Source organism: Rhincodon typus, chromosome 27, assembly GCF_021869965.1.
Source record: "Rhincodon typus isolate 14 chromosome 27, sRhiTyp1.1, whole genome shotgun sequence".
Taxonomy (NCBI): Eukaryota; Metazoa; Chordata; class Chondrichthyes; order Orectolobiformes; family Rhincodontidae; genus Rhincodon; species Rhincodon typus.
Genome location: NC_063358.1, coordinates 37,745,241 through 37,758,404, shown reverse-complemented (window position 1 = coordinate 37,758,404; position 13,164 = coordinate 37,745,241). Strand labels below are relative to the sequence as shown.

The 13,164-nt window shown below is 44.3% G+C and overlaps 1 protein-coding gene across 1 annotated transcript in view; it reads right to left on the bottom strand.

The window, feature by feature from the left end:
* Nucleotides 1–1,623, bottom strand: part of stk40 (serine/threonine kinase 40) — a 29,473-nt gene extending 27,850 nt beyond the window's left edge. Inside the window, exon 1 of the mRNA XM_048612958.1 lies at nucleotides 1,592–1,623. Coding sequence (XP_048468915.1) covers nucleotides 1,592–1,623 — 32 coding nt within the window. The remainder of the gene's footprint in view (nucleotides 1–1,591) is intronic.
* Between the last annotated feature and the right edge of the window lie 11,541 nt (nucleotides 1,624–13,164).

Genomic DNA, 13,164 nt, shown 5'->3' with positions numbered 1-13,164 from the left:
CAGCGTGGACTCGAACTCCCGGCCTCAGCGTGGACTCGAACTTTCGGCCTCAGCGTGGACTTGACCTCCCAGCTTCAGCGTGGGCTCGAACTCCCAGCCTCAGCCTGGACTCGACCTCCCAGCCTCAGCGTGGACTCGAAGTTTCGGCCTCAGCGTGGACTCGACCTCCCAGCTTCAGCGTGGACTCGAACTCCCAGCCTCAGCCTGGACTCGACCTCCCGGCCTCAGCGTGGACTTGAACTTTCGGCCTCAGCGTGGACTCGACCTCCCAGCTTCAGCGTGGACTTGAACTTTCGGCCTCAGCGTGGACTCGACCTCCCAGCTTCAGTGTGGACTTGAACTCCCGGCCTCAGCCTGGACTCGAACTCCCGGCCTCAGCGTGGACTCGAACTCCCGGCCTCACCGTGGACTTGAACTCCCAGCACTCCTGGCCTTGAGGTGAAGCAGGCAGGGTCTGGGTTGGAAGAACTGTTATTCTAAATTTTTATTCCTCTATTTTTCTAATTTATTGCTGGACATTTTATTTGTTTATTTTACTGGCTTTTCCCCCTAAAAATTTGTACTTAAGAATCTGTACTTAGGTACCTTGGTATCTAAAATCGCACCATGAGTGGTGATTTATACACTTTCACAGTACTCATGTGAGTACATGTGACAATAGAATCCCTACTGTGTGGAAACAGACACTTTGGCCCAACAAGTCCACACCGAACCTCAGAGCATCCCACCCAGACCCATCTCCCTATAACCCACCTAACCTACACATCCCTACGGGTAATTTAGCATGGCCAATCTGCATAACCTGCACATCTTTGGGCTGTGGGAGGAAACCAGAGCACACCCACACAGACATGGGGAGAATGTGCAAACTCACACAGACGGTCACCCAAGGGTGGAATCAAACCCAGGTCCCTGGTGCTGTGAGGCAGCAGTGCTAACCACTGAGCCACCGTGCCACCCCAGAGGAGGAAGGAAACACTACAGTTATGTAATGTTTAGGGCTGACTGTTCCTTGACACCAGGTTCTTTCACGTCACCCTTCACACCCGCTCTAACACAAAGCCCATTCCCAGAATGCAAACAAGCAATGTCTCAGTACCTTCTGGTTGGATGCTAATTCTAACTGTAATATTGTACATATCTTTAGAGCGTTAAGACCAATGTCCTCCAGGTATGAAGAGAATAAAAAGGAAGGCAATAATAAGCCATGAAAAACTGATTAGGCTATACTAAGCTTAGCTTTCAAAAGCCTTGGGAAAATAGGAAAGATCAGGGACTTCCAGCTCTGAGGTTCTGGGAACAAATAAATTAGAGTAGGAAACAATGAGATGAACTTTGGTTAAAAAGGAGTTTTAAAAAGAGTCAAAAATTCTTTCAGTATTATCCATTCAATTTAATTCCATTGCTTGCAGCCTACAATTGAATGCTATGGCAACAGTAGTTACTGTAATTTAATCTCTTTGTTTCATTTGCTTTCAATATAAAACAAAATGTTCAACTGATACAGAAGAATTTTTGAAACTGAAACATGGCGGCATCTGGTTGAGGGGGTCTTTCCCGATAATCACAACAAATTGTTGATGAAACTCACTTCCTGATCTGCCACATTCGAGAAGCAGCCATCGTATCAGCATCCCAAGAAAAATATTCCAAAGCAAATGATAAATGGATAAATACTTGGAAATCTCAGTAGGGTTCAGGAATTCACTATCATTGGAGGAATGCATGAGACTCGAGTCTGGCCCTATGGGTCAAGCTACAGCTAGCCAGGCAAATAAATCCAATTAAAATTAATGGGAATTCCTGAAATACCATGGGTCACAATGTTAAACACTGCACTTATTCCAGTGGTGGGTCAAGGAATATACTTGCGGCTACACAGAAAAGTAAGGATGTCACTATCAGATTAGATCAAATGAGAATGGTGTGGTGCTAATATGGTGGGTGCAACAACGATGTAAGATACAAAACTGAGTCAAGAATCTGAAACTTATTATCAGGTAAACTGTAACATAACATCAGTGTAAAAATTGCAGAGAGTTCCCACTTTGAAAAGATCAGCTTGATTAAAACTTCCGGGTTGCTTTTGTTACTTGTGTTCCTAGATTCATAGAATCGTACGGGGGACAGAACAGTTTAACAACATTCTTCCTATAGCAGGGTGACCAGAATCGCAGTATTCCAGACGTGGCCTTACCCATGTTCTGTACAGCAGTAACATGACATGCCAATTCCTGCACTGAACACTCTGGCTAATGAAGGCAAGTGTGCCAAACACCTTCTTCACCAGTCTGTCTACCTGTGGTACCACTTTCAAGGAGCTATGGACCTAAGTTTCACTGTTCGACAACACAGCCCAAGGTCTTACCATTATCTATGTAAGTCCTGCCCTGGTTTGTCTTACCAACACCTTGCAGTTATCTAAATTAAACTCCATCTGTCATTCGTCAGCCCACTGGCCCAGTTCATCAACATTGTACTCTTAGATAATCTTCTTCACAGTTTATTGTAGGAAAATGTGAGGTCATGCACTTTGGTGGGAAGAATCATAAGGCAGGCTATTATTCAAATAGGGCACAACTCCAAAAAAGTGCAATGCAGAGGGATGTGGGTGCACAAAACATAAGCATGCAGGTGCAGCAAATAATGAAGGAGTCAAATGGAATTTTAGTCTTTATTGCTGGGAGGTTAGAGTTTAAAAACAGGGAAGCCTTGTCGTAGCTATGCAGGCTGTTGTTGAGGCTGCACCTGGATTACTGTGTACAGTTTGGGTCACTGTATTTAAGAAAGGATGTATTGGTATTGGAGGCTGTTCAAAAGAAATTCGCTAGGCAGATTCCTGGGTTGAAAGCATTTATTTATCAAGAACAGCTAAACAGCAGGTTATGTTTTTACAGTTTAGAAGATTGAGGGGTGATCTTATTGAAACATTCAAGATTCTGTGGGGTTTGATAGTGTAAATGTTGGAAATATGTTTCGACAAGTGGGGGTACCAAATTGGGTGGGAAGGTGAACTGTGACGAGGATGCAGAGATCCTTCAGCATGATCTGGACAGGTTGGGGAGTGGGAAGAGCAATGGCAGATGCAGTTTAACTTGGATAAATGTGAGATTATTCATTTTGGAAGCAAGAACAAGAAGACAGATTACTACCCGAATGGCTATAACCTGGGAGAGGGGAGTGAGCAGCAGGACCTGGGTGTCCTTGCACATCAGTTGCTGAAGGTAAGCATGCAGGTGCAGCAGGCAGTAAAGAAGGTAAATGGTATGTTGGCCTTCATTGCGAGAGGTTTCGAGTACAGGGGCAGGGATGTGTTGTTGCAGTTATACAGGGCCTTGGTGAGGCCACACCGAGAATATTGTGTGCAGTTTTGGTCTCCTTTTCTGAGGAAGGATGACCTTGCTCTCGAGGATAGTGATTAAACTCCATGTTCATGATTCTCACAAGGATTTAATGTAACTCAAAAGTGCAGACTGTAAACAGTTACATTCTTTGTGAGGTGTAAAAGTAGTGCACTGACATGTCCACTGTTGTTTCTGTATTTCCAGGTTTATTGTTACAGGAAAGACTATGGGGACATCTGCCAAGAGCAGACAGGGAGAAATTTTCCCCATTGGTGAAAAGACTGAGGCACAGAGTAAAGGCAATTGCCAAAAGAAGAAATGGCAACACAAGGAAAAACTTTTTTTACGTATGAAGAGGTTAGGACTGCCTGAAAGAGCAGATTCTATCATAACTTACAAAAAGAGTATTGGATAATTAGAGAAATAATAAATTCAAGGTTAAACATGACTTTTTAGATGTTATAGAATAAATTAGATCTACAACTCCTTTGTTATAAAACATTGTATCACTGAATTTAAACAGAACATGTAATTCTACACAGAAACTATTAATATGTGTGAGGGTCAATATAATTATTACTTCAATATCAGCAAAGGAAATAAGCAGAAATGAGTAAATTTTCAGGGAGTGCCTCTCTATTTAAAGAGTGAGAAATGTTTAGGATGATCCACTTTCTGTGATCGACACTGTTGTGGAGCCAGGAAAAGTTCATTCTCCTTGCTCTTTCTCCATAGCTCTGCAAATTTCTCAGTTTTTTGTATATGTCCAAATCCCTTTGGAATGTTACTGCAGAACACATGGGATGGTTGTAAAAATAAATAACCACAGCACCATCTCTGGCATGTATTTTCTTCAAGGCATACCCTCAATATGTGTTTCTCAGAGCAGGAATCCTACATAACAGAGGTGAGTAGGAAGTTCGTGCAACAGAAGGGGAACCAGTGTCATGAGAGGTTGTACACTGAGATTGAATGGGAAGGAGTTTCTTCTGAATTTTATCCTTGAAACAGTTAAGTATCTTTTCAAGGCAGTTTGCACAATGCACCAATGGTGAAAGACTATAAAACCGCTAGATATACAAGCTGAATTAGGCCATTCAGCCCATCAAGACTGCTCCACCATTCAATCATCACTGATATGTTTCTTGACCTCATTTTCCTGCTTTGTCCCCATAACCCTTGATCGCCTTACTTATCAAGAACCTATCTCTGTCTTAAATACACTCAATGTCTTGGCCTCCACAACCCTCTGTGGCAATGAGTTTGAAAGAATCACCACCTTGTGGCTGAAAATAATTCCTCCTCATCTAATTTCTAAAGGGTTGTCCCTTCACTCTTGGGCTGTGCCCTCAGATCCTAACATCTCCTACTAGTGGAAACATCTTCTCCATGTCCACTCAATTTAGGCCTCTCAGTATTCTCTAAGTTTCAATATGATTCTCCCTCATCCTTCTAAATTCAAATGAGTCCTCAGCTGCTCCTCACATGTCAAGCTCTTCATCTGCAGGATCATTCTTATAAACCTTCTTTAGATACAGATCCCAAAACTACTCACAATATTCCAAACGCCTTAATGTGCCTTAATGACTACTGCCCAGTGGCTCTGACCTCAATAATCATGAAGTGCTTTGAGATGCTGATCATGGCCCACATCAACTCCACTCTCCCAACCTGCCTCACTCCCCTACAGTTTCCCTATTGACATAACAGATCCACAGAGGACGCCTTATCCCTAGCCCTGCACTCATCCCTGGAACATCTGAACAACAAAGACACCTACATTAGACTCCTGCTTGTTGACTACAGCTCCGCCTTCAACACCATTATCCCCTCCAGACTGATCTCAAAATTGCTTGACCTTGGTCTTAGCTCTACCTCCTGCAACTAGGTCCTCAGCTTTCTGACCCACAGGCCACAATCAGTGAGGATAGGTAACTGCACCTCCTCCACAATAACACTCAACACCGGAGCCCCCCCAGGGATGCAGCCTCATCCCCCTGCTGTACTCCCTGTACACCTATGGCTGCGTTGCCAAATTCCGAATGAATGCCATCTACAAGTTCCCTGATGACGCCACTGTAGTGGGACGGATATCTAACAACAATATATCAAAATACAGAAGGGAGATTGAGGGCTTGGTGATTTGGTGCAATAAAAACAATCTGTCTCTCAACGTCAGTGAATCTAAAGAATTGATCATTGACTTCAGAAAGAAAGGAGGAGAACATACACCCATCTACATCAATGGAACTGAGGTTGAGATGGGGAAGAGCATCAAGTTACTCAGAGTGACGATAACCAACAACCTGTCCTGGACTTCCCACATAAATGCAACAGTCAAGAAGGTACAACAGTGCCTGTTCTTCCTCAGGCGGCTCAGGAAATTTGGCATGTCCATAAGGTCTCTCACCAACTTCTACAGATGCACCATTGAAAGCAAACTGTCCGGGTGCATAACGGCCTGGCATGGCAACTGCTCTGCCCAGGACTGTAGGAAATTACAGAAGGTTGTGCGCAGCCCAGACCATCACAGACGCCAACCTTCCATCCATGGACTCTGTTTACACGGCTCGCTGCTGCAGAAAGGCTGCCCACATCATCAAAGATCCATCACACCCTGGTAATGACCTGCTACAACCTTTTCCATCAGGGAGAAGGTACAGAAGCCTGAACACACACACGAGCAGGTTCGGGAACAGCTTCTTTCTGGCTGTTATCAGACTGTTGAATGGACTCTCACCTCAAATAGTGTAACCTGCAATGTAACCTGTATGCCTCTAAGTCTTTTTGATCTGTGCATCCTTTGGTTGCTGTGACCTGCTTGTACCACACGTAAACAAAGCTTTTCACTGTATTTTGGTACATGCAATAACAAAATCAATCAATCAATCAATCAATCAAATGCCTTGGTCTCAGCCCCACCCTCTGCAACTGGGTCCTCAGCTTTCTGACCCACAGACTGCAATCAGTGAAGATAGACAACTGTATTTCCTCTGGGATAACATTCAACACTGGAGCCCCCCAGGGATGTGTTCTCATTCCCCTACTGTACTCCGTGTACACCCAAGACTGTTTTGCCAAATTCTGAACGAATGCCATCTACAAGTTTTCTGACGACACCTGCGTGGTAGGCCAGATATCAAACAACGATGACTCCGAATACAGAAAGGAGATAGAGGGCTTGGTGTCATGGTGCAATGATAACAACCTCTCTCTCAACGTTGGCCAAACTGAAGAACTGATTGTTGACCTCAGAAGGAAAGGAGGAGAACACGCCCCATTTACATCAACAGAACCGAGGTTGAGAGGATGGAGAGCATCAAGTTCCTCGGAGTGACAATAACAAACAACCTGTTCTGGACTTCCCACATAGAAGCGATGGTCAAGAAGGCACGACATCACCTCTTCTTCATCAGGCGGCTAAGGAAATTTGGCATGTCCATAAGGTCCCTCACCAACTTCTACATTGCACTATTGAAAACATACTGTCCAGGTACATAATAGTCTAGTACGGCAACTGCTCTGCCCAGGACCGTAAGAAACTACAGAAGGTGGTGTGCACAGCCCAGACCATCCATGGAAGCCAACCTTCCATCCATAGACTCCAATTACTTGGCTTGCTGCTGGAGAAAAGCTGCCAAGATCATTGCACCCCACTAATGCTCTCGTACAACCTCTTCCTTCAGGCAGAAGATACAGAAGCTTGAACACACGCACCAGCAGGTTCAGGAACAGCTTCTTCCAGCCATTATCAGACTGATGAATGGATTCTCTAACTTCAAATAATACTGACCTTGCTAATGTTGATCTTGCCTCACGCACACTCTGTGCAATAACCTGTATGTCTCTGTCTGAGCTTTTATTCACCCTATGATCTGTATGTCCTTGCTTACTATGATTTGCCTGTACTGCTCGTAAACAAAACTTTTCACTGTACTTAGGTACACATGATAATTAATAAATCAAATCAAATCTAACGTGGTTTGAACAGAGCCTATACAACCTCGGCAGTACATTTCTGCTCTTGTATTCTAGCCCTCTCTAAATAATGCTAACATTGCATCTGCTTTCCTAACTGCCAACTGAACCTGCATGTTAAACTTATGAGAATCCTGAACTAGAACTCCCAAATCCCTTTGATCTTCAGATTTCTGAAGCCTTTCCCCATTTAGAAAAAAGTCTACACCTCTATTCTTCCTACAAAAGTGCATAACCTCACACTTTCCCACATCATATTCCATCTGACACCTCTTTGACCACTCTCCTAGTCTATTCAAGTCCTTCTGCAGCCTCACGGCTTCCTCAACACAACCTGCCCCTCTACCTATCTTTGCTTCATCTGCAAACCTGGCAAAAATGCCTTGGGTTCCTTCATACGGTCTGTTAATGTATAATGTGAATAGTTGTGGTCCCAACACTGACCCCTGAGGAACTCCATTAGTCACTGGCAGACATCTGAAAAAGACTCCTTTATTGCCACTCTCTTCCTCTGTCAGTCAACCAATCCTTTCTCCATGCCAGTACCTTGCCCCTAATACCATGGGTTCTTATTTTAGACTATTTCTCCAGCCTCGTTTTCCAGCGGTGCAATGTCCACTCTTGACTCTCTCTGACCTCTAATATATATAAAACATCTTTGGCAAGATTCTTTCATATTACTAGCTGGCTTATTTCATCTTCTCCCTGCTTATATCCTTTTTATTTTCCTCTGCTAGTTTTTAAAGATCTCCCAAACCTTTGGCTTCCCACTAATCTTCATCATATTATATGTTTTCTTTTTCACTTTTATCCTGTTCCTGGCTTCCCTTGTCAGCCATTGTTGCCTCGTCCTCCCCTTAGTATGTTTCTTCTTCCTGAATTACCCCCAGAAACTGCTCCCATCGCTGCTCCAGAGTCTTCCCAGCTAGGCTCTCCTTCCAATCAACTCTGGCTAGCTCCTCCATCATGTCTTTGTAGTTACCTTCACTCAATTCTAACACTGTTACATCTGATTCCAACTTGTCCCTCTCAAACTACAAGGTGAATTCCATCACATTATGGTCCCTGCCCACGAAGGGGTTCCTTCACCTAAGCTACTTAACCCATCACCAAATCCAAAATTGTCTATTCACCAGTGGATTCTACCACAAGCTGCTCCAAAACCAATTTTGTAGACATTTCACAAATTCCTTTTCATGAGATCCACTACCAACCTGATTTTCCCAGTCACCCATGATTATTGTAATAATGCCTTTCGTACATGCCCTTTCTATCTCTCGATTTACTTTCTTGTCCATGTCCTGACTACTGCTAGGAGGCCTGTAAATAACTTCCATCTGGATCTTTTTCTCTTTGCAATTCCTCAACTCTATCCACAGATATTCTACACCTTCTGCCCCTACGATACATGCTATTGATTTAATTTCATTTCTTACTAACAAGGCAAACCCCACCCCACCTACCCTCCCCCCCCCCCCCCCCCCCCCCCCCCCAACGTGCCCCGCCCCCCCCACCGCCCATCTGCCTGTCCTTTTGGTAGGACATGTATCCTTGGATATTTAGGTCTCAGCCCTGATCCCGTTGCAGCCATGTCTCTGTGATACCCACAACATCGTACCTGACAACGTCAATCTGCACTAAAAACTCATTTACATTGTTTCATATACTACATGCATTTAAACACAATACCCTCAGTCCTGCGATGGCAGGAACTGCAGATGCTGGAGAATCTGAGATAACAAAGTGGAGAGCTGGATGAACACAGCAGGCCAAGCAGTATCATAGGAGCAGGAAAGCTGATGAAGGGTCTAGGCCCAAAAGGTCAGCCTTCCTGCTCCTCTGATGCTGCTTGGCCTGCTGTGTTCATCCAGCTCTGCACCTTGTTACCCTCAGTCCTGCATTGACTGTCCCCTTCTCATAGTTGACCCTTTATCTGCTTAGAATTAGAATTAGAATTAAGTTTTGTTGTCACATGTACTCAAGCACAGGGATACATGAGTATTTCCAATGCCATTTGGTACAAAGATACCTAGGCACAAAATCTCAGGTATAAATGATCTCTTCAATCTTGTTGACACTGTGCCAATTAGTTTGTGGGTCAGGCAGTAATCCAGAGATTATTATCTTTTTGGCTATGATCTTTAATCTAGCCCCTAGCTGCTCTTATTCCTTCAGCAGAACATCTTTGCTCTTTCTGCCTATATCATTGTTACCAATGTGGATCACAACCACTGGATCTTTACCCTCCCCTCCATGTTCCTCTGCAGCCCAGAAAGGATATCCTGAACACAGGCACCAGGCAGGCAACACAGCCTTCGGTACTCTTGATCCTAGCCACAGAGAATAGTGTCTATTCCCCTGACTATACTAGCCCCAGTTATAACTACATTTCTCTTTTCTCCCCCTTCTTGAATGGCTCCCTGTACCACGGTGCTATGGTCAGTTTGCTCATCCTCCCTACAATCTCATCCACACAGGGAGGAACAATTGAACCCTGATGGACAAGCTCAAGAGCTGAATGACCTTCAACACCACTTCCTGGATCACTTTACCTGCATGAAGGAGCCCTGGCAAAGCTCAAGAGAGTGAGAATTAGGAGGAAACTCTCCTCTGGTTGGAGTCATCCCTAGCACAAAGGAAGATGGTTGTTGTTATCGAGGTCAGTCATCTCAGCTCCAGGACATCTCTGCGGGAGTTCCTCAGGGTAGTGTCCTAGACCCAGCCATCTTCAGCTGCTTCACCAATGACCTTCCCTCCATCATGAGGTCAGAAGTGGGGATGTTTGCCAAAGATTATACAATGTTCAGCACCACTCGCAACTCCTCAGATATTGAAGCAGTCTGTGTTCAAATGCAACAAAACATGAATAACAATATATGGCAAGTAGTATTCACATCACACAAGTGGCAGGCAATGGTGATTTCCAACAAGATAGAATTTTAACATCACCCACTTTACATTACCGTTGACACAAAAACTCAACTGGACTTGCCATATATACACAGTGACTATAAGAGCAGGTCAGAGGCTGGGAATACTGTGGCAGGTAACTCACCTCCTGACTCCCCAAAGCCTGTCCATTATCTACAAGGCACAAGTCAGGAGTATGATTGAATACTCCCTACTTGTACGGATGGGGCCAACCCCAACAATACTCAAGAAGCTTAACACCATCCAGGCCAAAGCAGCCCAAGTGATTGGCACCACTTTCAACATCTACTCCCTCCAGTGAAGCACAGTCACAGCAGGGTATGCCATTTACAACATGAGACAACTCACCAAGCCTCCTTAGACTGCTTCTTGCAAACCCATGACATTTACCACCTGGAAGGACAAGTGCAGGAGATACATGGGCACACCACCTGCCTGCCAATTCCATTTCAAGCCAGTCGTTACCCTGACTTAGAAATACATCACAGTTTCTTCACTGTCCATGAGTCAAAATCCTGTAGCTCCCTCCCTAACTGCCCTGTGGATGCCCCTACACCTCAAGAACTGCATTGTTACAAAAGGGTAGCTCACCATCATCTTCTCCAGGATAATTAGAGCTGGCAATGAATGCTGGTCTAGCCAGCGACGCCCACATTCCATGAATGAATATAAACAAATGCACAGGGAGACCAATGCAATTTCACACTTGCCAGATTTAATCTGATGAATCAGAGTGTGCACAAATCTGGCACCAAACACAGCTCTGTTTTGCCTCACATTTGTGGATCCACCCAGCTCCAGATAAGATCAGGCATCAGGCCAGGCTGGCTCCCATCCTGATTACCATTGAGTCAGTCTAGGTTTCGGGATCCATGCAGTATAAACACTCTGAGAGCAATCTCACCCTGAACCCATTAACATCTCCTGAATCCCTTGGTTTCAATTAAATTCTCGGAGCTACCTTTATTTGTGTGCAGTTTCACATGCAGTGAGTTACATCGATAGAACAATAAACGTGAAAGCAAAAAACTGCAGATGCTGGAAATTAGAAATAGAGGTGGAAAATGTTGCAAATTCCCACTTGCTTAGTAACATCCGTGGAACAGTTCAGTCTAATTGATGCATGCCTGTCTTTAATCTCCTCAAAAATCTCTTCCACCCTCCTCATCTCACTTTATGAGTAAATGATTCTATTCTTCCTGGGCTTCAAATTCATTTGACAGTCACATTAGTAAGAAAACCAGTAAAGCAACAGCAACGTACAGTTGAGTAGCACATGTAATGCAATGAAACATCGCAAGGGTCACAGAAGCTGAACCAGACACATCAGGAGATATTGGGACAGGTGATCAAAGGCTTTGTCCATAAGGAAGGCTTCAGGGACCATCTGAAAGGAGGAGAGAAAGTCAAGGGAGGTTGGTTTTGGGGCCCAAAGAGGCTGCACCAGTGGTGCAGTGATTAGAGTTGGAGAAGTGTAGAGATCGGGAGCAGGAAGAGCCTGGCCGCTTTTGCCTTTCCCTGAGCCAGAAGCTTTGTGGTGAAGTATATCAGCTGCACCTACACAGAAAGCTGGCACACAGCAGCAGCAGGTTATCAGGAAGGCTAATGGAATGTTGGCCCTTACATCAAGGGGGTTGGAGTATAAGACCAGGGAAGTCTTACTGCAGCTGTACAAGGTGCAGGTGAGACCACATCTGGAGAATTGTGAGCAGCTTTTGGTTTCCTTATTTAAGGAAAGGTGTCATTTCATAAGAGGCAATTCAGAGAAGGTTCATTAAGATGAAGGAATTGTCTTATGAGCAAAGGATAAACAAATTGAGACTCTACTCGTTGGAATTTAGAAGAATGAGAGGTGATCTGATTGAAACATATTGGATTCTTAAGGGGTTTTGACAGGGAAAATGCTGAATGTTTCCCCACATGCCAGAGTCTAGGATGAGAGGGCAGAGTCTAAGAATAAAGGGGCACCAATTTAAGACTGAGATGAGGAGGAATTTCTTCTCTCAGAAAGTTGTGCGTCTGTGGAACTCCTTGTCACAGAGAGTGTTAGGGGCAGAGTCCTTGTGTATAGTCAAGGTTGATATAGATAGATTCTTGATCAGTTGGGGAATGGAGGGTTACGGGAAAATGTGGGAAAATGGATGTGCAGAATGTCAGATCAGCCGCAATCCTATTGAATAGTGGAGCAAGCTCAATGGGCCGAAGGGCCTACTCCTGTTCCTATTGCTTATGGCTTTATGGTCCACCCACCTGCACATTCAGCTGCCTTCACCAGGCTGATATTAGCCAACTAGGCATAGATCAGGAATTAGAGCTGGACATATCCCTTAATCGGTTTGGGCAAAGTCAAAAATCACATGACACCAGGTTATAGTTCAACAGGTTTATTAGAAAACACTAGCTTTTGAACCTCTGCTCCTTCCTCAGGTGTAGTATGGAGGATGAGGTATACCAACACAGAATTTATAAGCAGAAAAGTAACAACCCTAAAAATGGCTCACTGACTGCCTCCTGCTGATATTTTAATCAGTTAAAAAGGAGACGCAGGTTTCAGTTGATTAAAATTCAAGTCCCAGAATTTCGTTCAAGTTTTTTTGAACAAAATAGAATGTATCTGCAAATACACAAACATCTTAGATGAAATAATTCACCCCATAGATCTATTTGCGTGTGTGTGTGTGTGTGTGCACGTGTGTGAGAGTGTGCGTGTGTGTGTGAGAGAGAAAGTGGGTGTGTGTGCATGCGTGCTTGAGAAGGAGTGTGTGAGCCTGAGGGAGTGTATGTGTGTGAGTGTGTGTGTGTGTGTGTGTGTGTGTATGTGTGTGTGTGTGTGTGTGTGTGTGTGTGTGTGAGTGTGAGTGTGAGTGTGTGTATGTGAGTGAGTTTGTGTGTGAGTGTGTGTGTGTGAAGG